This window comes from Lates calcarifer, linkage group LG7_2 (genome assembly GCF_001640805.2).
Source record: "Lates calcarifer isolate ASB-BC8 linkage group LG7_2, TLL_Latcal_v3, whole genome shotgun sequence".
NCBI classification, from domain to species: domain Eukaryota; kingdom Metazoa; phylum Chordata; class Actinopteri; family Centropomidae; genus Lates; species Lates calcarifer.
The window spans coordinates 656,506-683,393 of NC_066854.1; the positions used below are offsets into that span (position 1 = coordinate 656,506).

Here is a 26,888-nt window from a genome sequence, read left to right on the forward strand (position 1 = left end):
AGTGTGTGTTTGTGTATATGTGTGTGTGTGTGTGTGTGTTTTAGCAGCGGCGGCGGCTAGCATCACGGAATGTCCCGGGGGCTTTTCCCTTCCTGCCCCCGGCCCAGAGAGAGAGTGGGGAGGCCGGGCACGAGACTACGGCCGACAGCCCCCGGACAAAGCCTGGAGGTGTCGCTCTGTGTGAGTCTGTGTGAGTCTGTGTGTGTGTGTGTGTGTGTGTGCGCTCAGCGGGGCTCTGGCCTTCTGTCCTCCAGAGGACAGGAGAGGAAATGTGAGGCCACAGCGCCCAGGAAACGCATGCCTTCCCCCGCCGCTGGAGTTGCTAAGGGCTGAGCGAGTGTGAGAGCAGCTCAGGATATTTAACCTTCCTGTCGGACTCCATCCACTGTAACATCACTGTCGCTACGGTTACGCACAACATCCACATGACCACAAAGTCTTTGACACTTTGTGCTGTGTTTCAGTCTGGACGCAGACACACACATTCACGTCCTGATCAGGTGACGATGAATCTGTCTCTGAGTCTGTAACACAGAGCTTCTTTTTTCCTACCATGAATTCACACATTCAAACACAACATGAACATTAGCTAGCAGAGTGTGTTCAGTCTGTGTTCAGTGTGTTGTGTGTTGTTGTTGTGTGTCTGTGTGTTGCAGTAAACAGTGACTCTCTGTCATCGCGAGCTAACGAGTCCTGAAAACACACAGCTCTGGACAGTGGAGAGGCTAATTGCACTAATTAACCACACAGTGTGTGTGTGTGTGTCTGTGTGTGTGTGACAGTATGTGTTAACATGTGTCTACTGAACGCACACACTCATATTCAGTGTGTTAATCTGCGTGTGTGTGTGCGTGTCCCTTTTCACATCCCATTAGACGAAGCGCTGCGCTCCAGCACCGAGGCATGCTGGGTAGATAATTAAACATGAGTCCCGGTGAGATGGCTCGTCACGGGGGGAAACACACACACACACACACACACACACTGCAAATATGTCAACAGGAGCCCAGAGGGGTTATAATGTGTGTGTGTGTCAGTTAAATTAAAAGATTTAAATTACACCAGCCAGAGGAAACAAACACACTCCCACAGACATGAAGCTGGACGCTTCTGTTTCTACTGTTTCTACTGTTTCTACTGTCGTCTTTAACACAAACACGAGCTCCTCCTGGCAGCCTGACAGAAACACCACCCTGACCTCCATTTTGTTTTATTGTAACAGGACGTACACTGATAACTGTGACAGTGATTCACCTGAATATTATCTGTTCCTTTTATTTCAGTGTTATTACCTGTTATTATTATTATTAGGGTGCTGTCTTTTAGTAACCATGACGACGCAAATCTTCAATGGGAAAAATGTCCCATTGAAAATAAATGTGCAGTTGGTGTGACAGTGATCAAACCCACTCCTCTTTAGAGCCACATCATTTCCTCATACTTTCACACAGAAACATGGTTGAAATTGTAAACAGGTCACATGACCTGAGCCTGTTTTGGGTTAAATTTCTGTGTTGATAGCTGTTATGGTTTTTATGAAATCACAGTTTAAATCTGATGTTTTTATTTGACAGTGTCAGAGTTTATAATGGGTGTGTATTGCGCGGAATGTTCTGAATGTTCTAGACTGTGTGACATCATCACTCTAACTGCCACCTCTGAACATTTTACCATAAAAATCTGATTCAAACCTCTTTTAATTCCCACAGTTTCCAACCTACACAGACACTTTCTATATGAAGACGTAGAGAAATGTGTCCTCTCTCACCCAGTGTGACTCCCATTGTCACATGACTCACAGTTTGTGAATAAATCTCCTCCAAACACAGAGAGCGCTGACCCACAGTCCCATAGACTGCCATGTTAAACCTGAGCTCTGAAGCTCTTGTTAGAAACAGAGATGGAGGCTGTTTTAAAATCAGATGTCTTCTCCTCCTGCTGATGTTTAATGAACCTACAGGTGTGTTTGTACCTGGGCCTGTTGATTGACAGCTTCATCAGCTGCTGTTCTTGGTGTCAGGTTTCAGTCTCTGTTGGAAACGTTGGGGCGTGCTGTGATTGTGTTTGGGGGTCACTCAGGGACTCACACTGGACACACTGCGCTTCTCTGATTTCCTGCCTGTTGTTTGCACCCATTGTGTGTATAAATGTGTGTGTGTGTGTGTGTGTGTGTGTGTGTGTGGTGTCGACGTTCCCCCGAGCGGCTGCTTTGTCCGGTCGTGTTTACATACACACTGAGTTTCCTGTCCGTCCAAAGCCAGAGGGTGTTTGTCCGAACCGACTGACTGACCACCGCTGGACGTCCCACCAGCTGCTCCCCCCGCTGAGTTTTAGAGGGGGAGGGAAGGGGGGAAGAGGGAGGGGGAGGTCATCTGTCCACAACCAGAAAACAGAGCTGAAAGCCGACACACACACCCTGATAATCACCGCCAGGCTAATTATCATAATCAGCTCAAAACAAGACCCAAAGAGACGCGACAACGCCAGAGAAAGAAAAGTGGGAGCAGAATAATCAATCAAAAGGATCCAGTCTGCAGATATCAGACCATCCAACAACATCAACCTTCCACTGTCCATTTATTTCAAACTGCTTCATCAGATTTTTCAGCCCAAATCCCTTCAAAATAAAAGCAGCCTTTGCATGTGACAATAGCAAAAACGTAAATATGGAAAAGTTGAATTCAGACACTGAAATAAAAGAAGGGTTTTTGTCCTGAGCTGAGCCTGGAGCTGAGATGTATGAGCTAACACACTGCTGTTAAAGCCCGTCATTAATTACAGTCTGGAGGATGGTGTGTGTGCGAGGTAATGAGCGGTAGGAAACGGGGTTAAGAGTGACATGGTGTCAGTGGCTCCTCTTCTGGCCTAATTAGCCCTCTAATTAATAGATTAATAGATAGATAGATAGAGCGTGGATAAGAGCATCAGCTAACTGCCCGAGCTAATGATGAATCACCATCCAAACGGTCACGTGGAGGAGTTTCTAACAAGGTGAGGAGAAAAATGCTGCATTAATTCTGTTTTTAAAATTCATCCAGAAAAACCTGCATGGCTTGTTTTTTTAATCTTATAGCAGGAGAGAAAAGACAAAAGGAAAGAAGAGGAGAAGAGGCTGAAATCAATTAGCTTTTCTGAGCTGGTCGTTAGCTGCCCTTGGATGGGCACAGATAATTAAAGGGAGGGTGGTGGGGGTGAGAAAGGTCTGGGGTGAGGGAGGGAGGGAGGTGGAGGGGTTGACTTGGACTGAAATCAGCCATGAGATCCGACTCGACGGAGACGGAGGGGGTTAAAAAAAAGGAGTGATGATGCAAATGAGGGGAGAAAGAGTGGGAGAAAAGGTGGAGGAGAAATGGGCCAAACCGATGGGAATCTGATCTCTGGGCTGAAACGCAACGCTCCAACGCCGCCACATAGACGGCGAGATAAAGAAAGGAGAGGGGAACAGCAAGGACAACATCTTGGCTAATCTAAAATCTTTAAAACGTCTTTATGATCAATCAGGGAGTCAGAGATGTGAGGTCACGTTCAGATAAACTGATCATTAACGGTCTACATGTGGGATGGAGAGTCCCAGGGGTCCAACCAGACCACCTCAGGACGGTTCACATTATGTTGTCATGATCAGGGCGAGACGAGAGAAGCAATAAAATCCAACGTGAATTCAGAAAATCAGTTTCTCTTCATGTGTCTGAGCCAGATCAAGAGCCAAGAGGCCGAAAAGACGACGCTGACGTCTAATGAAGTTACAGAGCTGTCGTCTTTGTCCAGCATCAAACAGAACAAGAGGAAAACATGTCCAACTTTCATAGTTAGTCCCTGGTTTCTCTGATTCAAATGTTCCTGAGATTTCCTGAGGTGAAAACTGGGTAAGAACCTTCAGATCACGGATGACCCGGCTTTGAGTCCACCTCAGACTCCTGCTAAGTCGACACCTCCCCCTTCTTCTATTCTGGGGCCTTCTGTTACTGATCTAAAGGAGGTGACGGCGGCAGCGTTGACCCCGACAGCTCGGGCCTCGTGGCCGGGGAAGCCATTGACATTTCCCTCTAGATTAGCTGGATGCAGATGAGTGGACCTGCCTGACTCTGGGGGGGAGGAGGGGGGAGGTTAATGCAGTGACAGGGCTTCTCCTGACCAGAGAGAAGGGGGAGAAAGTGACGCCGACAAATTAAAGACTAGACTTTGACTGTGCTCGTTCCTCTTCCTGAGACTCTCCTCTTTATTTCTGCAGCGTTGAACACGTTGAAGTGAAGCAAACATCGCAGAGACAGAGACAAACGGTTTCCTTCTCAGCTCATTTCAAAGCCGTAAACACTCCGGCTGAATTAGCAGCTCTCCCAAATAAAAGAGGCCGATGCTTCTTGAGCGAGGAGTCTCTAATGTTTACCAGCCGGCCACGGCTCGCAGTGAACCCATTCAATCCAAACACATTACCCACAAACACGAGGACAACTCTGTCGCCGAGTTTTTCCACCCCCTTTCTCCCTTTTCTTTATTGTATGAGCAATTTGCCGACTGAGCCAATTAGCCAAAGGGTGAGGAGGGTGAGGGGGTGAGGGGGGTGAGGGGGGGTGGGCGACCGTCAGCGTACAGATTCATTTCTGCTCCAGGAGCCGGCCCCCGCTGGCTCACGGCGAGCGGGAGTGGGAGTGAGGCCGGCGAGCGGGAGAGGACGGAGGATGGAGTCACGCATGTGGAGAGCCTTATTTATTTCTTCATTATTAAAATAAGAGGGGGGGGTAATCTGATGACTCAGGCATAAAGAATGTGCATTTAGTTTGTGCTTTTAGCCCACATTAGCATAACCTCGCTGCGATGACAAACGATGAATGGCCCGGTGATTGGCTCGTGTCAGCCGGCTTAATGTCAATAGTAAATTGGAGGGCTTGTTAGGCGAGTTGTGGGGACGCGGTTACGGCAGCGGCGAGGCAGTCATGTACAAAATAATGTCTATTAGGACTAATTTAATCAAGGCCTCCCTTTTACAGATGAATTAGAATGTAGGGGCCAATTATTTTTCAGCGTTTGCTCTGGCCCTGCCTGTCAGGAGGCTGTCCTCCTCGCTGTGTGTGTGCTGTTTAACATGCAGGCCGTGGGGACGGCTCCGATCAGCGGGGGCTGTGGATAATGGCGGGGAGATGATGGCGGGCGGGATCGGCCAGTTAACAGACACACACTGATACTGCTGCAGCCTCATGGGAAACATGGCTGTTTATACAGAATATGATGCTGTTTATTTAGATATTACTGTGTAGGAACAAATTCACACCGTCACCTTTCTGTTTATTACTCTTTCATTTCATGTCTCTGGACCTGAATTCTGATGCTGCTGCTTTCTGAATGGATGAAGCATGCAGCATCTTTATCAGGATGTTCTGAGGTTAAAATGTGCACTCTAATAAACACTGATATTAGCTTTGTGCTCAAGCTAAAGACCTTTAACTGGCCACACGCACAGAGAAAGAGGAGGGAGAGTCTGTAAATTCATTCAAAGACTCCTGGGGTATTACAGGTGGAGTTCATGCTGCTTAAAGAGACATTTCTTCTTGTTGGTGTGTTTAATCCGTCCTTCAAAGCTCTGATTGTCTTGGGGAAACGACAGTAGCTGACGATGGTTGGAAACAGAGTAAATGTCCCCCTGATCCTCTGTCAGACCTCTGCAGGGTTTGATTGTTTTCAGTTGAAACCACGACAGATTTTTTGGTTATTTTGGTCGTCATCAATCAGTGATGTTAACAATTAAATTATTACTCATCAACATCTATAATTGAAGGGCAGATGATGTCGACATGTAGAGTGTATAAAGTGGAGATGATGAGAACGTGTTGCTCTCACTGTGACCTTCCTGAACACACATCCAGAGAGCACGCCTCCTCCTGGCTGTAATTAAGACCCTGACTTTAAATGTCCTGATGTGGTGCAGACGAGGCGTCTGATGTGGCATGTGTCGCTCGGTCCGACCTGATCACAGAGGAACCAGGGGAGTTCAGGTTTTACGGGGTACGAGGCAGGACTGCCCCCGCCTTCCCCCGACTGCTGCCTCTGACCCTGGGGGGCAATTATCTTGTGATGTGCCCCCCTCCCCTGCTACCGCTCGCCCCCCATCTGGTCCCCTGAGCCCAATCCCGCTGCCGTGTCGGGGGCGCTCGCCGCACCTGCACCCCGGCCCAGATTAAAAGCCCCTGGTCTAATTTTAAATCTGTTAGTGCTGGCCTTTTCTTAGGGGGGAACAAGACTAATCTGTTCCCATAAAGGGCCCTTATTCTTCCCCCTCTGCTGGCTCCCAGCGCCGACAGACCTGCTGCTGAATTATTACTGGCTGTGCATTCGTCATGTGGGGCTCGATGTTAAGTGTGTGGTGGCGGCGGCGGCGGCGGTACGTAGCCCTGCACGCTCATCCTTTAGCCTCATTTTTCTGCTGTCTAATTAAGGTGTGGCGCCTCAGTACCTACACATCTCTACCTCCTATTGTTCACGCTGCACGCTGACCTCAACATGATCCTCACTGAGGTCACCACCTCTGCTACTCTCAGTTAGACTTCTGACTGCTCCATGAGGCTTTAAATGAAGGACAGAAATACAAATAATCATCAACAACTGATCGTGACTGGACCTGAAACATCTTCAGGTACAAACAAACCAAAACCCAGACTCTGGACGAGGGAACAGGAGGTGCTAACATGCTAACATGCTAACTTACTTCCTGGTTTATGAGTGACTGTCGTAGCAGCTGTTACCAGAGAAGTCAACGTTTGCCCAGCTGACTGAAGAAATATGTCGATGTAAGAGTTATTTCTCTAAGTTGAGTGAACTTTTATTCTCTGTATGACCAGTGTCGATAATCTTCATCCCAGCAGAAAACATCAGATAAAAACCCACTAATAAAGCCTGTGAACACACACAAACAGGCCAAGATGTTGACCCTCTACGACAGACTGCCAAAGGTCAGCGGTTGGCATGAGGGATGGGCGGGGGTTCGAGGACACGGGACGCCCAGGGGATGGAGGCTCATGGCCGCCAACCACCACCCCAGCCCAGTGGCCAAGAGGCCGGATTAGCAGCACTGTCACTTGCTGTCCGCTCAGGCCTGCTAACACGCTGCGTCAAACGCAGCCTGAGCAGGCCTTGGGTGCTGGTGTTGATGCGCCACTCGACAGATAATTAAAACAATGAGCCAAGAACAGAGGACCGAGGGTGCCGAGCCAGCGAGCCCCCCCCCCCGTGGGGCGCTGTGCAACGGGCAGCGAGCCCAAACTTAGCAGCCCCTAGAGCGGTGGCATCAGCTGGGGTGCGGCACCGGGCGGCCGAGCCAGCTGAGGTGATGACTGCTGACCGCAGGCAGCCAGAGGTTAATGGGAACGTTTAGAGGACGGCAGAGTCTTTTTGTGGTTCATACCAGGGAGGAAACAGTCCTAACAGGATCCCTCTGGCGGCAGCAGAGCCGGCACGGTTGGTGTTCATCCACCCTCCCAGCTTCACAGCTTAGACCCTGCTACGCTGTCCCCTGTTTCCACCACTGCGAGGGACGCGTGTCAACAAGTATCTGCCTTCATTATGAAGCATTGTGGTGCTGAGCAGGCGTGGCAAGACATTGTGTTTGCAGCGACGAGCTCCAGCCCTAAAACGATTAGCACCGACAGCGCCCCCCTCCTCGTCCTCTCCGAGACCGGCTGATGTTAATGAGACCTGGACCGGCCGTCGCTGTGGGCAGACGAACGGAGGAGGACGAATTGAAACGAGAAGAAAAGGGGGAAGATAAAGAGATGATGACAACAGTTGGAGATGGCGGGGCTCGGCCCTGTCACATATCTCATTGGAAGGGGGCGGCACCATGGAGGCGAGGTGCGATCTCTCCGAACATAATTCCTCCCTCCGGTCCGACCGGGACTGGACGGGGGGGTGGGAGGGGGGTGGAGGTGTTTAACACTGACGGCCATACTAATGCACCTCCATCCTCCTCCCGGTCTTCCTCTCTTTTCTTTCCTTCTCCGTCCATTTCCGTCTGTTCCTTTTCTAGCTTTCTTCATACCTCCCTCCCAGTTTTCCCTCCCCCCTTCCAAACCTCCAAACAGGACCTAATTGGGAGGCGAGAGTGGGGGGCCAGACCTTGACAGACAGGAGGTCAGCGTAATTGCTGCTGGCCATATTTAACATTAAGATAATCAGGCCATTAATTACCCTTTGGATCATTAAATCAGCCACTTGCAAAATGAAATTTCGGCCTCTATTACTCACTTGAGAGACCACGAGGGGAGGGCATTTTTCCATCCATCAGCCTCCCCCACTAACCTCCCCTCTCTGCCTCCCCCCTCCCATCCCTCCCGCAGCCTGGACAAAGCCTCCCGTCGGCCTTTTTCCTCCCATACCTCAGCCTCAGCATATGCCTCTTCTCCTCTGCAGGTTTCTGTCACTTAATGTGGACGAGTCGAGTCGCATCAGTAATTTATGGTTTGGATTCTCAGAGCAAATAACGACTTAATTTTAGATGTTTAAAGTGATTTAACAAAGTACATGTACAGTATCAGTAAGAGGAGGTTTAAATGAAAGAATTTATGCAAAAAAAGAAAAGATAACTCACATTTCTTCTTCAAATACCATTTGAATTAAATTAGTTTTTCTCTATTTTGCTGTTCTGAAAACTCACTGGATCATCTCTATATATCTCTACCAGACTCCATAGAGAAAAACAGGGATTTTACCATGGGAGCTGCTGGAATACCACTGCCTCCATCTGTTACTGTGTCTGTGTTACTGTGTGGTACTTTTACTGTCAGTAAAGTATCTGATTACTTCTTCACCACTGAAAAGTACCCACAGTAACACAGACACACTAACAGATGGAGGCAGTGGTATTCCAGCAGCTCCTGGTTAAATCCCTGTTTTTCTCTATGGAGTCTGGTATTGATATGTGATGATGTTTCTAACTTTTGTTACTGGTCAGATTCTGATTCTAAAATCATTCTAATGCAGCAGTATCAGTGTGTTACTGTGTCTCAGCAGCTACATGTCGTCTGATGTATTTAGCCCTCGTGTGTTCTGATGCTTGTTGTCGTCTCGCAGGTTGATTTGTAATTTAAGAGGAGCAGCGAGCGTCGAGTGAATGTAACCTCGGTGACACGGCTTCTACATATCATTTCATAGACCGTCACTGGCACTCCATAAAGCTGTCATAAAACCTCCACGCCTTCCTCCCACCGAGTGAGAGAGACGGATGGATGGATAGATGAGGTTTAGATGAAGGAGGGAGACGGAGGAGGACGCTCACCGGAGCCTGAGAGGCAAACACCAGGGCTAAAAACTGAAACTGTAAATGTTTTGGAGTCAGAAATAAGAGGAACAAAGAGAAGAGGAAGAGAGAGAGAGGAAGGAGGAGGGATTTATGGAGGGGAAACTGATAAATACTATCGACAGGATGGAGAGAAGGGGGAGAGATGGAGGAGCAGTGGAGCGTCGCGGGTTAATTGAGATAATATTGACCTCCTTCTCTAATCTCTTCAGGGGGGAAACAGGCTTCAGATTCATAAATAAATAGGAACATGAGCAACAATAAAAGCATTAGCGCTCTGACGGAGGACGGCTAATGGCACATCAATACTCTCCGTGTGTGTCTGTGTGTGTGTGGAGGCATTAATACTGTGTTTTACATGTCTGTCAGCCTGTGTGTGAACGTCCACAGATTCATTTATGACGTCCAGGCAGGACGATAATTTAAGCAGAGGAGCGTCTGAAAATACAGACAGTTTTTATTTATTTTTCCTCCACACCTTCTTCCTTTTCTTCTTATTCATGAATCAGAGTCTAAATAAACGCATGAACTGAACTGAAACGCTGACTATTACCCATGATCCCCGGCTTCTGGAGCAGGAAGTAATAAACACACCAAACACCATTTAAAATAACTGATATTTCCGTCAGTGTCCTGGCTGAATATCAGAGGATTTCACAGACTTCTACGTGTTTTTAACAGATCTACAGTTCAGTGTTTCTCTGAACAATTTACCGTGTGTTAAATACACAAATAAAAACCTAAAGGTTAGCAGCCAGACTTCTTAACAGAACTAAAAAAGAAACCACATTTCCTGCATTTTAGCTGCTCCTAAGTTAATTTTAGAATTTATTTTAAGATTTTATTGATGACTTTTCAGGTCTTTAGAATAACCTTCCTCAGCCTCTTTTAAATCCTTCTTAAAGACTTGTTTTTATTTGTGTGCTTTCTCACCGCCTGCAGTGAATTTTCCTTTAAAAGCTTTTAAGCCACTTTTAAAAACCTTTAATTTACATGGTCATTCTCTTGGTTCTCATTAATCATGTTAGAATGTTATTTTCATCTTATTCTAATCTTTAGCTCCTTTACTGCTGTATAATTATTAAAATTGTTTTGTTTGTTTCTTTTTGTATTTTGTCTTGTAAAGAACTTTGAACCTTTGAAAGGTTATTATTATTATTAAAGTTTGTATTTTAAACGGCCTGTCAATCAGAGTCTGAGTCTTTTACCTTGAACAGATCGATAATTTATTTCCTCTTTATTCAAACTTAATAATAAACCTAACTCCAACAACTTTAGTCTTCTACAGTTTTTAAGTGAATTATTATTTTCTTGTTTTTTTTGTTCTTCACACGTTGTCTTGTATTTTCACTGCGACTCGACAACTTAAACGACAGCATCTCCACAGACAGCGAGTGTTTCAGTCAAACTCTGCTGGTTTGTTCTTTGTTTCTACTTTGAAAATACAAAATAAAACGTCGTTACAAATCTTAAACACGGTGTGAGACTCTGTGCTGAAGGATAAGATAAATATTTAATCACAGCTCAGGACTTTTACTTTTTAAACCTTTTACTTCCCTGAAGGTTGTAGTACTTCCTCCATCACTGGTTTGTTGTGTTAATGTGTAAGGTTACAATCTGAGTGTGTGTTTGTGAGTGTATCTGTACACACTGTGTGTCGGGGTGTGTGTGTGGTGGGGGGGTCATGTGGGGAGTAATTATAAGGTGCTTCTGTTGACTAATGAGCGTTGGGGGGTGAGTGCAGAAGGGGGAGGACGGGGAAGTCGATCTTTATGCGGATGGCAGTCAGCTCTAATTTGTTATGATGGCTGCTGGCTTCCCAGAGCTGCAGTGGCCGATAATTACACACACACACACACACACACACACACACACACAGGTACACACTGATCAACACCAGCGTCACGCTAAAGTTCATCCATTTGTTACTATCCCCTGTAGTCTACAAGACAACACACACAGGAGCAGTGTTTCTGTCAATATCAACACATCCTGTGTGAACCCTGCTGTGACTCCAACACTGAAACACTGCCCCCTGTCTGCAGCCGGCAGCACTGCACCGACACGCACACAGTTTAAAAACTACACTGCCAACACATCCACATTATTAATCTACAGTGAAATCAAAGTAAGGGAGAAAGCCTGCAGCTCCAGAGAGAGCGTCTGTTTCAAAATGTCCTCCTCCGTGTTTCCTACCTGCTGGCGTCAGGTCCGGGTTTGAGGCGTCCCTGAGCGTTGGCCTCCCACACGCCGTTGGCGAGCTCGTTGCCGATGGCCGACATGACCTTGATGAGCTCCAGTGGCCACTCGTCCAGGTCCAGAGAGCGAACCCTGGACAGGTGGGTGCCCAGGTTCCTGTGGATGCCCGAGCACTCGATGCAGATCAGGGCGCCGAGGTTCAGACTGGCCCAGTCCGGGTCTAAAGGAGACAGGTGAAAACACAACACGGGACCTTTAATCTCCTAAAATCTCAGGCAGAGTCTTTAAACTGTGACAGACTGATGCTGCTGGTACTCACTCTGAGCTTCACAGTCGGCACAGTGGCCGTTTCCTCGAATACTTCTGATGGACTGCAGAGCCATCGCCTCCGTCTGGCTGGTCAGACGAGACTGAAGAGGAGACAAACAGACCACAGTGTTACAGCACCTTTATCAGCCCTGGTCAAGGTTTTATCACAGAGAGAAAGACGAGTGTGTCGACGTGTTTGGAAAGAAATCCTGCAGCTAAATAACAATTAATCGACTGTGATTAAACCATCTTAGACAGACTGTTGAATGTGAGCGTGCAGGTTGTTGAAGCTCAGATGTGTTTGGAGTTTGACGAGTAGTTTTAGTTATTAAACGTCCAATCAGCACAGACACGTCGTCCTCTCGCCACAGGTGGCTACAGACTTCAGTCTAAACCCGCTGATGTCGGGGAATGAAGGAATAACACAGCAAACAAATGGAATGGGGGAGGGAGCAGAGAGGTGGTGTTTTTTTTTGGGGGGGGGGGCAATAAAAGGCTGAGAGCCTGAGGCGTAAACACAGCGGGCCTCGACTGAGAGCAGAGCCTGCTGCATGTGCAGGTGGAAAATGGCAACGCTGAGGCTGAATGTGAGCTACAGTAATTGGTATTTTGTAATTACCTCAAAGTGTGTGTTTGTGAGTAAGCAGGTAGTATCAGTGAGAACAGTGTGTGTGTGTGTGTGTGTCCTCAAAACTCACGTTTCTACTGTTTTTTACTGTGATATCTGCTGTTTAATTCAGGTCACATTTCTACCGTTACCACTCCAGATTCCTCTGGTTGAACTTTGTTGTTTTCATGCTAATATTCTCATACTGTGATAAATTTAAACCTTTCTTATAATTTATAACATACACTGCCAATGTTGCATCTCACAGTGTCGTATTCAAAGAACTAAATCTGTGAGTTTAAGATGTTTTTGGTGCAAAATGTGGTTTTTAGATGTGGCTAGTTGAAGCCTTCAGGATCGTTCAGATCTTGGCTCAGAGTTGAGGAAGCTTCAGATTTAAAGCAGCAGAGTTCGGTTCGTGGTGTTCACCTTGTTCTTGCTGCTCTCACAGGACTGCAGACTGGCCAGGATCTGGCTCTCGATCACCTGAACCCAGGCGTCTCGCTCCTCGTACGAAGTGGCCTCGAAATGCCACGTCTGCCCCGTCAGCGACACGATGGTGAACTCAAAGTTCTCCTCTTGTTCTGTTGGAGAGGAAACAGAGGTTTAGTGCAGGAGCTCTAAACACTGTAAAGACAGATCAGTCAACAACACTCTGCCACTTTAACCACAGCCATTTGGTTTACGCTCTAATCCAGACTGAGAAGAGGAGTTCAGTGTCTTGCTTGGTTCTGGTTTTGGGTGATCACAGGTGGGATATGTTTCATGATCAGGGTGAACAACCACACATTCAGTGTTTGGCTCTCAAATGTGATTTGAACGATTCGTCTGCTGCGTTCTGAACCGTCCAAACCTCTCAGATCGTCTGGGACAGGTCTGTTTTCTGTCCCCAGAAATATGCACCACACATCTGGAACAAACTCCCAGAGAAGGTGGGTCTGTCCTCCGAACTCCACAGCTCTGTCCATGTGTGCTCTGGTATGTAGAGTGATATTTGGCCTTTTCATTGAGCTCTCTGACCGAGGGACACCTGTTCTCCTGAACCAACCGCCGCTGACCTGCGTGACCCCGCCCCCTGAAGCCAGGATGTCACACAAATTACGGGGCCTGCGTCCCCACATCAGTGGGAGAGGTCAGTCATTACAATCAGGGGCCTGCTGGAGGGGGGACATATGGATCTATTACCCAGAACCCCCTCAGAGGTTAATGGGACAATCAGGAGTCAATTAGGCTGAGTGTTTGAGAGCATGTGTGTGTTTGTATACGACTTTAGAAGAGATTCAAGGTCCTGGACTTTATTCAGTGCAGTTGTAGAGGGTTTGAAAATGTGTCTTAGTCAGGACACCAGCATCAGAGAACAATCCTGTTTCTAAGATTCTTGGCCGTGCAGATACAGTATCAAAAAATATCTGATTTTTGATTTCTGTTTCTTTGGGGCTAAAACTAATGATTACTGATTAATCTGTCCAATAATCAATATTTGGTCATTGGACAGTCAAAAACTAGTCCTGACAGTCCAAGCTGACTTTAAATGCTTATTTTTCTGCAACCAACGGTTCTAAACCCAAATGTATTCGCTCGGACCAGAGAATATTCAAAGTTTTTCACATGCAAACAAACTAAATGTTTATTTCTGTGTCTAATAGTCTTCTTCAGAGTTGCTCTGTGATACACAGTTGTAGATTTGAGCCAACAAGGACAAGAGAACCTTGTTACTTGTTACTGAAGACTTTGAGATGTGGTTGAAAGCAGTGTTTTTCTGTCATTTTAAGCTTTAAATTTTTGTAATGATGCTCGCTCTTAAGGGTTAAAATGACCACGCTTAGCAGCTGTTCATACATGGATGGATGTTTGGATGTGTCTGAGTCCAACTCGGACACATTTGGAAACCGTTAGCGACCACAGGGAGGATGGGAAGCAGAGGTGAAGTGGGGGCATGGCTGCGAGCTGGTATCATCACCACAGCAGATCAGACAACAAGCGGCTTCTGTTTACAATTAGCCCCCGTGAGGAGGTAAGAGAGGAGCAGGGGGGACAACACAGGGGTAATCACTTAATCAAAGGACGGCCTCCAGCGTGGCTGATAATTCCCAGGAATCCTCAGTTTCTCCCTCCACAAAAGCACTTGAAGAAAGGCTGTATCTTCAATGTACAAAGGCTGTATCTCTAAGAGAAGTCGTTTCAGTAACGTAAAGGGAAATATACAGATATAAACCAGCACAGGGATGAGGGCTCGTTGGATATCTCAGCGCTGAGGTCGGTAATCATTCACGACACTTTGGCCGAGCGTTTCTGGAAGCAGCAGTTTCATGACGTGTGCCGGGAGTGAAGCAGTGAAAAGATGAGAGGTTTAATCAGTCGGAGAGCGGTCACGGCCGGCCCGCGAGGGAACGACCATTTGCGCTTCCTCAGCTCCAGTCATTTGGGCTAATTGGGAGCGTCTCAGAGCACCGGAGCTGAAGTTCCCCTCTGGCTCGGCTCTGGATAATCAATGGCCTTGTCCGAGGAGAGGAAGGACGGAAGGTAAGGATGGAAGGAAGAGCCCCGAGGCCAAACGACCGGCTGAGAAACCCTTCCACTTCCAGGATAAAGAGACTGAAAACACCTTTACTGACCAAAGTTTCCTTTGCTGAAGATAACGGTGGATCATTTTCATCTCTTTGCTGCTTCGGGCTGCTGATGGGCCGAGTCTGATTAGTTGATGTTAATTAAAACTACTGTTTACAAGGGCTGGTTAATGACTCAAGGTTGAAACAGACTTTTATTTTGAAGTGGCAGCTGAATGCTGCGATAATTCAAAAAACCACGACAAAAAATATAAATTGACATCTTTGTTTCATCTTTGTTGACTTTTAACATCTGTCCTCTGAACTCCACAACAAATGTACAAAAGTTCAAATGAATTCTTCACAATCCTGCGACACAACGTCTCCACCTGAGCAGCTTCTTCTTCACCACGACACTCGACTGTACAGCTCTGTCATTGTTTAAAGTTAGTAGTGCGTCGTACTGCGACGTCCCAGAAACCCAAGACGCCGGTGACCTCGAGTGATCTGTCTCCAGATCAAAACAGTTTTGTCTTTGACTTTTTTTATCTGCTGCCTGAAATTAAACCTGTATATTGAAATGTGTCTAATGAAGGACAAACTGTACATAATGCAGAAAGTGAATGATAATTTCCCAGAGTGTGTTCGGAGGCTCCTGGGTCTGCACCGGGTGTATCTTCGCTCTAATCGACGGCCCACCCATCAAGCTCTAGTTGAGCCCTGCAGGGTCAGGAGCAAGAATCCCATCATAATTAAATTCCCATGATTCTCTGTTTTCAGGAGGAGGGGGTGTTGGCTGCTTGACAATTATGGAAACCAACAAACCAGAAAGGGCCTGCCTCTCCGCGGTGTAAATTAAATGCTGTTTCTGGATTTAAATGCTGCACGCTGACCCAGCGCAGCGCGGCGGCTAATGAATAAAATGAGGGGGGCATTAGGCTGTGCAACCGGGGGACCACTCCCACTACAACCCTGTCTTACTGTGAAAACCCCCACCTGAGCCTCACCAGCTCCCGTCTGTACAGGAAGAAGTGAAGCAGCCTGACATTTAAAAATGTACTCATGAACATATTTCTATTAAACACTGAAGCTGTGATGTGAAAACAGAATGATTACAAACTCTGGGGAGGTTTTCAGCCTCCTTTAGCTCCTAGTTTTGGTTTTGCAGAACATCTCCTGTGTAAATATTCCTAAAAATAACAGTTAAACAAAAGTCAGACTCAGTCAGAAGCAGCTGGTGAACATAGTGGAGCATTCAGCAGCTAAAGAGCCAGAGATTTCCCTGAGGAGGTGGTGGAGACAAAAAACAGAGCTAAAACAAACTGAGATTCTTCAGGTGGATAAATCGAAGTCCAGATCAGGTTTAGAAGGCGATAATATTTTAGATTTTATGTTTAAAACTTTCTCTGCTGCCCCCAAGTGGCTAAAAATATGAATCTATGCAGCTTTAAAGCACTGATTTAAAGCCAAATTCTGATCAACTGAGCCTGAGAGGCAAGAAGATAAAAGCCAATGACGATGAAAGTCCTTAAAGTGCTAAGAACATCTACAGCTGACTACTCTCTCACTGTTTAAAGCCAGCATCACTTTCTCTAACGTCCTCACTCTGATCTTAAACCAGATGAAGGATTTTAGTCGTCAGACGTCTGGATCTTCAGGAATCAGAGACACAAGCTGAGCAAACTGAACTTTGGAGAAGTGATTTTATACAAATCAGTTTAATCACAGAATAAAAAGACTTGATTGTTGTTTCTTATGAAGCTGAAAAGATCCTCTGAGTTCCTCCAGACAAGTTTTGACACATTTGCTTTAAGATTGTTGAAGATATTTTGAGTGAAATACGTCTGTGATTTCCCTGCACGTTTACAGCCACCTGAACCTGCTCGGCCTCCTCTCTCTGTCTGAGTATGCGACTAAACGTATGCACAAAGAGAACAAACACACAGAAACGCTCAGACGGCGAGCCGCTCGTGCCGTATTGGTAATTACCGCCACCGCTCTCGGCTACTGTGGGCGACATTCACACAGAGAGAGGTGGCGCCGAGGCAATTTGTGAACTCTGACACCGGCAACCTTTAACGGCAGAAACAGAACAAACCAAATATACAGCATTTACAAGACGCAAGGAGGGAGGGAGGGAGGGGAGGAGAGGGGGAGGCAGGACATGCATACAAGCCTATCATCTGGGGTGTGAGGTGTCGAGCCCGCCCAGCGAGGGGGGAGTGTGACAAGCAGGACTATAGGTGCAATGAGAGGGGAGGCGTGAGGGAGACAAAAGGGGGCCTCGGGAAACACAAATTAAAAGCCTTAAATGTCACCGCACACAGTATTGCTTTGCGACACAGGTCATTACTCCCCATATTATTCGCAGCCTTTTACAACATTAATAACCTGGAAAATATTGCAGCCGATTGTTCTGAAGTCTCCCTGAAAAAGAAATATGTAAGTCTGTCTTTTTCCCTGGGTGTAGAAGCCGTGACGTGGAGCTGATTCCAGAGCGGCTGGAGATGATTTAACCGACACCTGAGAGAACACCTGCAGATTCATAAAAGACACATCAAAGATGCATCAATCACAACACCCAACATTCACCGGACGTCACGTTAAAACACCGCCTGGACAACGCATGCTTCCAGGGTGGGGTGCGTTTGTTTGGTTGTACCCTCGCAGGTGAGGAGGGCGGGGGCAGAGGGTATGCAAGAGACAAGTCAGGTGACTCAGGCAGAGAGGAGACGGCTCATTGTGACAATGAACATTTTCTCCACTGCTGTGCAGCAAACACAGACTGACAGCACCCACCAACACTGATTCAGTGATTTACAGGGACGAAGACATCAAGGTTAAAAATGGGCAAAGTTTGGTCAAAGATTATGTTTTTAAGACGTCGCAGTGACATAAAAGTGTTGCAGGTAAACAGGTATGTTTCACTGTGAAGTGGCTCCTGACTAAATGAAGGAATGGGAGGTTCTGGTTCTGGAAGTAAAGGTCCCGTTCACACTGATCTGTCCCAGCATTAAACCACTGACAGGTACTGACAACGACTGACAACCAAACGTAGCCCAGTTTTAACCAAGACGTCTAATGCAGATCACCAAAGGTTTTCCAGTAGAGGGGGCACCCCCCCCTGCAGCAGTGGGTGGGGTCAGGGTGATGGTGGTGGTGGTGGGAGGGGTCCACCTGTCCGCCACAGGCCGACCACTGCAGTTTTTATTTTTACCTTCGGAGTTGTGCAGACTGTTGGCGTAAATGCTTCGCAGACTACTGACACGATTTAGTTTCCACGCTTTACGTTTGGCTGCGAGAGAGAAGAGAGGGAGGAGAAGGAGGGATAGATCGGAGGGAGGAGAAAGACAGGCGTCATAAAACAGATTCAGAGGGGGCGTGGCTTCGCACAGGAGGGGGAGGAGCCAATGATGAAGGGATGAAAGTTTGCAACATAACAAACGAACCTTGAATAAAGTTTTTACACCAAAACAAAAACCAGGATCAAACCTCATTCAGGAGCTACATCTACTAAAAATACATTTATATTCATCGTCATATTTTAATATTAAACTCCATCTTGTCCTGAAGAGTTAAGCCCCGCCCACAAGGAAGTAAAAACAAACAATAAACAATAAAAAAAAACACCAAAAACTCTCAAATAAAACTCGTATTTACTGTAAAACATTAAATATTAACTAAAGATTTTAATTCCAGTCTTTTCTACTTCTGTCAATGAAACTTCCTGTGGGATTTTCAGATTAAAAGCCCAAATTTTTGCCCACTCATCTTTTAATCTGAAGAAATAAGTGCAGGAAGTGTTGAGCCTCATTAACCAACGATAAATAAAAATGGCACAGCCGAAATATTAGTGAGCTGCTAAGAACATTTTAACAATTAATACATAATTTAGGATCATTTATGGAGTAAAACTGGAAAATATTTGCTCTGTTTTATTTCACAGTAAATTGATTATCGATGAGTTCTGTGCTAAAGTCTCTCGTTTTCATCGACTAAATGAAGATGAAATGAAGAATGAAATAAGGTGCAGCCGTAGAACAGAAAGCAGAGTGGTGATCATGACAGGACTGTGTTATATTTATTGATACAGCAGGTAAATATGGATGAAGTGTAGAGTTTATATTAACCAGGGGACGAAGGGGAGCAGAAATAAAAGCCTGTTTCTACTATAAAACCATTCCAAATAGAAGCGGCGTGACCTCTGACCTCTGCTCCTTTTAATGCTTTAAATGCTGCTCCGTCTTAAACAGCAAACCCTCTGTAATATCCACTCCCCCCGAGGCTACGCTGAGCATTTCCCACCAAACCAACGTCTGTGCCGAGGATGAAATCCAGACTCTTTAAATGTTAGTCTGCTTGTTCCCCTCGTCGCCTGGCGGAGAGGCGAGGGCGAGCGATGAGCGAAGGTTCGTCCGTTTGAGAACGAGTCAAACGCTGTGGGAGCTGATTTCACAAACATTAGAAATCTAAAACTGAATCAGGGTTTCCTTCAAAAGGTCACAGGTCCCTGAGAGTGTGAGGAAAGACTCAGCATCATTAATGTTTTAAATATAAAGTGACAAAGAGTCAAGATGCTACTGAATACTGGAACTTTTCTAGCACCAAAACTAAATGACACAAATCATATTTAAAAGACTACATCAAAAAGACCAGGTCCAGGTTTCTGCTGGACCACCTGGACTCTCCACCACAGTGCCGCTCTTTGTTTCCCACCTGTCTGACCCCCGCCGACCCAGACCGACCTGCGATGGCGGGCGGAGGCCGTCGTCCTGATTAACCTCGACTTGAAAGGAATCTGTGCAGGTGCAGCTGACGGGCGACGAATCAGGGAACAGGTGAAGCTCTTAACCTGAGACACACCTCGTCAGCTCCACCTGCTCTGAGCAGTTTACTGGTCGAGGAATCAAAGCGCTCGACAGCGTTTCTCAACAGGAATGTGGCGACTGATCCTGCTGTTACCTGAGAGAGGTCACACCTGAAGCTGCGTGTGTTCACCTGCCACAGGTGTGTGTTGGAAGATGAAGATGTGCTCACAGCAGGGAGTTTCTCACTCATCTATTTTCACCTTCGCTGGTGAAGACAGCTAGCTGTGGCTAGCTTTATTAGCACAGAAAAGGACTAAAAAATCTAAATAAAAATCTAAAAGTGTAACTAAAGATGGCGGCCACCTTCTTCCTGCAGCTGCCGCTGTGTGTGTGTTGGTGTGTGGTGTGTGTTGGTGTGGTCCTACCTGGGGGAGCTCGGCCTCACAGGGCGGTTCCCCCTCATGAATTAAACCGGGCCGCGCTCTGACATGAAGATACTTCACCCGCCCGCCCGGCGTGACAGGCGGCGAGCCGGCGGCCGGCGGAGCGCGCTCGGTGCTTAATGGCTAAATTGGGAAGACTGTTACTAATCGCTTATTGAATAATGAAAGTGACACAGCTGATAAAAGATTTCAATACGGTGGATTATTTATAATATTTCACTTAAACCTCTCCAGGCTGAGTAATGGAGGAGAGAGGAGGCAGGGAGCGACTGACAATGAGGGGAGGTCAGAGAGACTGTTCGATGGTCAGAGGGAGAAAGAGGAGGAGACAAGGAGAGGAGGAGAGGAGAGAGGACACAGGAAGAAGGAGACCAGACTATTTGGAAGCACTTTCAAATGCAGGTATTACTTTGAAAGTATTCGGATACATATATTTAGAGGTATGTGGAGGAAGAGAGAAAAAGAAGAAAATGAAAATTGATAAAAATAAGATGAATGGAGAAATGATAGAAAAATGAAAGAGAGAAAAGGAGAGAGTGCAGAAGAAAATGAAAAGAATAAAGGAGAAGAAAGAAAATGGAGGACAGAGGAGGGTGAAAAGAAGAAGAAGAAAACAAAGGGAATTGAAGGCGAGGAGAGAAAATGAAAGGACTGAAAATGGAGTGGTGGAGGAGGAGGAGGAGGAGGAGAGATGGAAGCAGTCGCAGCGTCTATCCGTCACTCAGACAGCCACTTGCCTTGTCAGCTGCTTGATGCCTCCGTGATGGAGGGATGAACATTACACATCTGCTGCTGCTGCCACATCTGTTCACCCATCAACAGCCAGAGAGAGAGAGAGTTTGACGTCTAATGAAGTCAAGAAGAAGTCTGGGTTCAGACGAGCTGGAGAACTGGACCAGAACCGAGACCTGAACCCAGATCCACGTCTTTAAGACTCAGCCTGACTCCTGAGAACAAAGACTGTATCTCACCAACACCTACGTCCCTTCAGAAATCATGTGTTTTTGATACGTTAAACTTTATTTTGAAAAGCCGCCCAGGATGAATTCTTCATTCTAACCGTCTCATGACTTCAGCTTTATGAGTTATAAATAAATTATTTCCTTTCTACCTGTCAAAGGTTTGACAAGAGTTCATCTCTGAAATGCAGCCAAGAGAGTTTGTTACAGACACAGCACCTCCTGCTCCAGGAGAAGAGGATCATGGGTAATACAGATATTTGGAAGTGTCCTGCAGGACAGGAACAGGACAGTGGTGTGATAAAACATGGCTGCTGTTGTTTCTACAGGTATCAGCTCCAGACCAGAACCAGTCCAGGACCTTGTGGTTCTGGCTCCTGTGACTCAGACGGGACCGAAGCGTCGACCAAGCGGCTGAGGTTATGTTAGAAACTGATCCACAGACAGAGAAGAAGAAGAAAAGGGTGAAGAGATGAAGGGCTGACAGAATGACAAGATGGAGAGATCCCTCCCTCACAGCGGAGCTCAGGAGTCTCAGACAATCACATGACTGCGTTTCCCAACCCCGGTCCAGAACTGCCCGCCTGGTTCTCTCATTTGTTTCATGGGGGACGGATTTAGCGGTCGGACCTGGGGTGGGGAAAGTGTGAGGCGAGGGGAGGGGAGATGGCGTTACCTTCCGCAGTACCAGAGAGGCCGTCGGCTTTGAAGTTGCTGGTGCTCTTCTTCCTGCGGTGCTTCTTTCGGTTGGCGTGCGGCGACTGGCGGCGGCTCCATCTTTGGACTGGTGGTGCTGGAGATACTGGGACTGGAACAGACCGAGTCTCCGAGACCAGTGTCTGCAAAACCAAACACATGGAGATAAAGACCGAGACCAGGAGAGGACACGAGTACAACGTCAAGTATTCAAGTATTTCAGTCTGCAGATATTTGGAAGTATATTAGATACATACACAAGTACGTAAGGATACAAGTATTAGGAAGTATTCTGAAGTATGTGAAGTATGTATGAATAAAGTTATCTGTAGTATGTGGATGCAGACATCCTGAGGTATGCAGTAGTATGTAGTAAGGCAGATATCTGGAAGTATATGTACACGTTACAGTAAATATACATGTAACTTTGATACTGTCAGTAACTGAGGCCACAGGAAGCTGTAGATACTTCAAAATAAAAGCCTTAGATTGGTTGTGCAGTGATCAGAGCAGGAAGACGACACTGATCTTTATCAGGAATGATCTCTAAAGAAAAGAACCAGAATCAGGATCAGTTCTGGTCTACGTCAGGGTCTGGGGGATGAGGTCTGGAGGATGAGGTCTGGACCTGGGGGGCGAGCGAGCCTATCAGAACATGGACTCTCTCCCTCTCTCTGCCGCTGACAGCTGTGACTAGCGGCAGAATAAAATAACATTCAGCTTCCATCAATATCAGAGCGCGGCGGCGACACTGACATGAGCACGGTGTGTGTCTGTGTGTAGAAGGAAACACAAAACACACACATGTATATACACAAGCGCTCGTCGGTCGGCGGCCGCGTCCCCAAACGGCAGACAGCCCCAAGGACGGCCATAACTTATTTTACAATCGTTTAGTCTCAGCTCAAGTGGAAAATGTGACAACTTATCTCTGCTGACAAGATGCCATCCCCGAGCGCGCAATTAACCGCCGTGGATTAACGGCCATCCCATCTGCAAGCCGCGCTCCATCCACGTCAACCTCACCCCCACCACCCCCACCTCACCTCCTCACCCCCACCTCCTCCTCCTCCTGCTGCTGCTGCTGCTTCACTTCTCTGGGTTTTCCCCTCGAAACCAGGAAGTAAGTTAGCATGTTAGCATGTTAGCACTTCCTGTTTAGTCGATGGTGGTTTGTTTGTGTGGTTATAACACAAGCTCAAGACATTTTCAGGATTTATTTTCTGACATAAAATGGTGGTGTTCATCTGAAGAACTACACCTGGAAGGATCAGAAACTTTAGTTGATCAATGAAATTATTGGATGCAAGTATTCAGATCCTTTGCTTGAGTAAAAGTAGAAGTACAAGTTTAGAAATACTCCATTACAAATTCAAAATCTTAGTTTAACCAGAAACATTGTTTCATATCAGCACCAGACTCCATTGACAAAAACAGGAATTTAACTGAGCAGAACACAGGAGCTGCTGGAATACCACTGCCTCCATCTGTTAGTGTGTCTGTGTTATTGATGTTATTTGCTTATATAAAGTATCTGATTACTTCCTCCACCACTGAAATTCACACAGTAACACAAACAAGCTAATTAACTGATTACAGTTCTGCCTGTTAAATCCCTGTTTTTGTCAGTGGAGTCTGGTGGTGATGTATAGAAATGTCTCTGTAGTCTCATTTAGACACTCGTTAGCAACCGCCTTTTTTAAGACACGTAAAAGCTTCAAACATCAGGAGTGGGGGATTTACTGACCCATTTTATGTCGGAGAATCAAACCTGAAAATGTCTTGAGCTTGTGTTAAAACCACAGACCTTATTTCACACATTTAACCAGAAACACACTGACTCTGGGACGAGGGAACAGGAAGAGCTGACGTGCTAACACTGCAAGGCTAACTGGTATAAGCTGTGTGTGTGTGTGTGTGTGTGTGTGTGTGTGGTGTGTGTGGCCTCTGGGAGTCCACTGAAAGCATTTCACAGCTTTAAACGTTATGTGAAGGAGGCTGTGGGGCACGACGATGCTGACAACAGAGCTGTCAGTCAAACTTATCGTCATGGCAACACACCATGACAGGTGTCAGTCTCAGCCTCTGTGTGTGTGTGTGTGTGTGTGTGTGTTGGATACAAATATTAATAGACAAAGACACACACACTCAGTGGCCATTAGCCTGACAAACAGCTAAAGCAGGCGGATCAATGGGAGACAGATGATAGGCTCCCCCGTGGAGCTCCGTGATGGGGCCTGCCATGGAGCTGCGTGTGGGGACCCGCTCTGACAGCGTGGCGGTTACTCACCCGTGCTGACTCCGGAGTTGGCGATGACGGTGGCGTCGGTCCACTGGTCGGCGCTGGAGACAGAGTACGAGCGCTGGTGCATCCCCTCCATGCCGCGGCTGTTGAAGGACACCAGGCTGACGCCGCTCGCCATCTGAGATACCGACGAGCTGCTGGTCACCGAACCTGAGGCAGGAAGTCAGGGTTAACAACTCAGCCTTAGAAACAATCTGTAGTGTGAGAAATACTCCATTACAAGTAAAAACCCTGCATTCAAAATGTTCTGTTAAAACCAGAAACATCTCTATATATCTCCACCAGACTCCATAGACAAAAACAGGGATTTAACTGAGCAGAACACAGGAGCTGCTGGAATACCACTGCCTCCATCTGTTAGTGTGTCTGTGTTACTGTGTGACTTTCAGTGGTGGAAGAAGTAATCAGATACTTTACTGAAGTAACAGTACTACACAGTAACAGACACTAACAGATGGAGGCAGTGGTATTCCAGCAGCCTGTTATTCTTTTGTCAATGGAGTCTGGTATTAAAAACACTGATGAATCCAGATGTAATTTCAGCTTCCTATCTTCTTCTACCTTGTTTTTTCTGTGAATAAACTAAAGCAGGGCAGCAGCCTCTGTCACCTCAGCCCCACTGGGAGTTGATGTTAGTGAGAATGTCTCTTTAAATCGGAGATGAAACGTGAAGACGGGAGGTTTTCTTCTTCTGTTCTGTTTTCTCGCGGCGCATGCGTCCAAACACACAGAAAAACACATAAAAGGCCTCCTCTTACAAGCTGGCTGCTTAAATCAAACCCTTGAGTTAGTAAGAGGCTGCATGGTCCAACAGCCGGGTGAATCATCCCTCCCTCCCCCCTCTCCTCCCCCCTCTCCTCACCCTCCCTCATTCTCTCATTACAGCTCATTTCTTGGTGCTGGCTGAGTGGAGCCAGGACTCTGATTGCATTAATATTCATGACAATAATTAGTACATGGAGTACGGCTCACTGAATATTCATGCTATTAGCTCGGGCCTCCTGTGTGCTGCATGTGTGTGTGTGTGTGTGTGTGTGTGTGTGTGTGTGTGTTTGATTTAAGCAGCCGCCTCGTACGAGCTGCGACACGTCTCCACCTTTTGTTTTACGACGTCTTTTTCTTCAGGTGAGAGGAGATTTTTTTGAGAGCTCCTGAGTCCTGCTTTCACTTAATGTTTGTTTTCAGCAGCAGAGACTAGAGGCAGGAAGTTGGGGCGGTCTAATTGCTGGTTAATCCTCAGACTCTGTATGATTCTATATCACTTTATTCTATTTATTCTATATTATTTGTTGATATTTTTATTATTATTTTAAAGACACACAAACTGTGACCAACAAAATTTCAAAATAAAACAAGTCTTTCTCTTAATTATCTTTCATTTATTTTCTCTCTTTCTGTTTTTATTTTGCTGCAGCTTTTCATCATTTATTATTTTTAATCTGTCTTTTAGTTTTTAGGAAAACTCTTAAACTTACTTTGGATTCATTTATATCTGAGAGTATGTTGGTAAAATACGTCACAGTGAATAATGATGCAGGTTTTTCCTCTTTTTCTGAGGTTAATTAAAAAATAAAAACCATTAATGACTTTATTTTTGAAAATATCCTGATTTTATTTTTAGTTTATATCATTTTTTCAACGTTAATGAAGTTTTTAATGTGAAAAAATTCAAATAAACGTCTTTTAAGTTTGGAAATTGATCTTGATTTTGTTTTATTTTGAGGTTACTGAAGTTTAAAGATGAATTTTAAAAACTTTAAGCTGGTGATGTTTAAAAACGAATCCAAACTAAATCTGGTTTCTGTGCCTCAGCTGAAAACACAGATGAGCTTTTTCTGACTCGTTCACATTAACATGAAGTGAGGCCTCGGCTCAGGCTATCACCTGGATCCCCTCTCTGTTTGAGGCCTTTGATTCTTCTCACCTGGATTCTGTCCGAGCTGCAGGCTGCTCATGTCCTTCGTCAGCCCGTTGGTTTTTGGACTCGGCATGGCGGCGGTGGCGCAGGTGGACACGGCGCGAGGCGGCCTCTTCCCCGGCACCTTCACCGTGGTCCTGAGCAGGTCGATCTCCTTACCGTGGACGTTCTGCATGTAGTCCTGAGAGAGGAGGAGGAGAGAGGAGGATTATTTACAGAGATAAAATTAAAGAAAAACATGGCAGCTGAAAAGTCATTCACAGATTAATCTCAGAGCTAAACCTCCTGCTTTTTATTCACTTAAACAAACTTGTATCACTTTTTATTGAGTGAAAAATTTTAATCACGACTTTAAAAAGTAAATTCAGTGTCTTTTTAAATCTTGAATCCAGATAAAATCACTGAATGTGTCGAACAGAAGTTTTCTCTTCATCCTGAGTGTGTCGTTCTCTGGTGGGAGGGGATTATTCTGCTTAATAAACTTCCTAATCCTTGAATCGAACAATGGAAACAAAGCCACATTAATCCCTCAAAGCAGCACTGAAGTGGTCGACCACTCCGGCTCTGATTGGCTCCGCCCGTTCGCCACCACGCCCGAAAACACCACGACCAACCGCGGCCAGACGCCGGCGACGAGCTTTCCTACAATGAGTGTTAATGACGGACGAGAGGGCGCTCGTTAAATCCACCCCGCGCCCCTCTCTGAGGAGGGTGGAGTGTCTGCGGTGACCTGAGAGGAGCAGGGCATTGTGGGAGGTCGGCCTCCTCTTCAACATGAAGGAGACGAGGAGAAACAAAGCTCACGCCGCCCG

General features: G+C 46.3%; 1 protein-coding gene across 1 annotated transcript in view; it reads right to left on the bottom strand.

Moving 5' to 3' along the window:
* The window catches only part of agap1 (ArfGAP with GTPase domain, ankyrin repeat and PH domain 1), a 90,751-nt gene that overhangs the window by 6,638 nt on the left and 57,225 nt on the right, over nucleotides 1-26,888 (bottom strand). Inside the window, 7 exon segments of the mRNA XM_018661316.2 lie at nucleotides 11,483-11,705; nucleotides 11,805-11,895; nucleotides 12,831-12,985; nucleotides 21,834-21,918; nucleotides 21,920-21,996; nucleotides 24,144-24,308; nucleotides 26,083-26,257. Coding sequence (XP_018516832.1) covers nucleotides 11,483-11,705; nucleotides 11,805-11,895; nucleotides 12,831-12,985; nucleotides 21,834-21,918; nucleotides 21,920-21,996; nucleotides 24,144-24,308; nucleotides 26,083-26,257 — 971 coding nt within the window.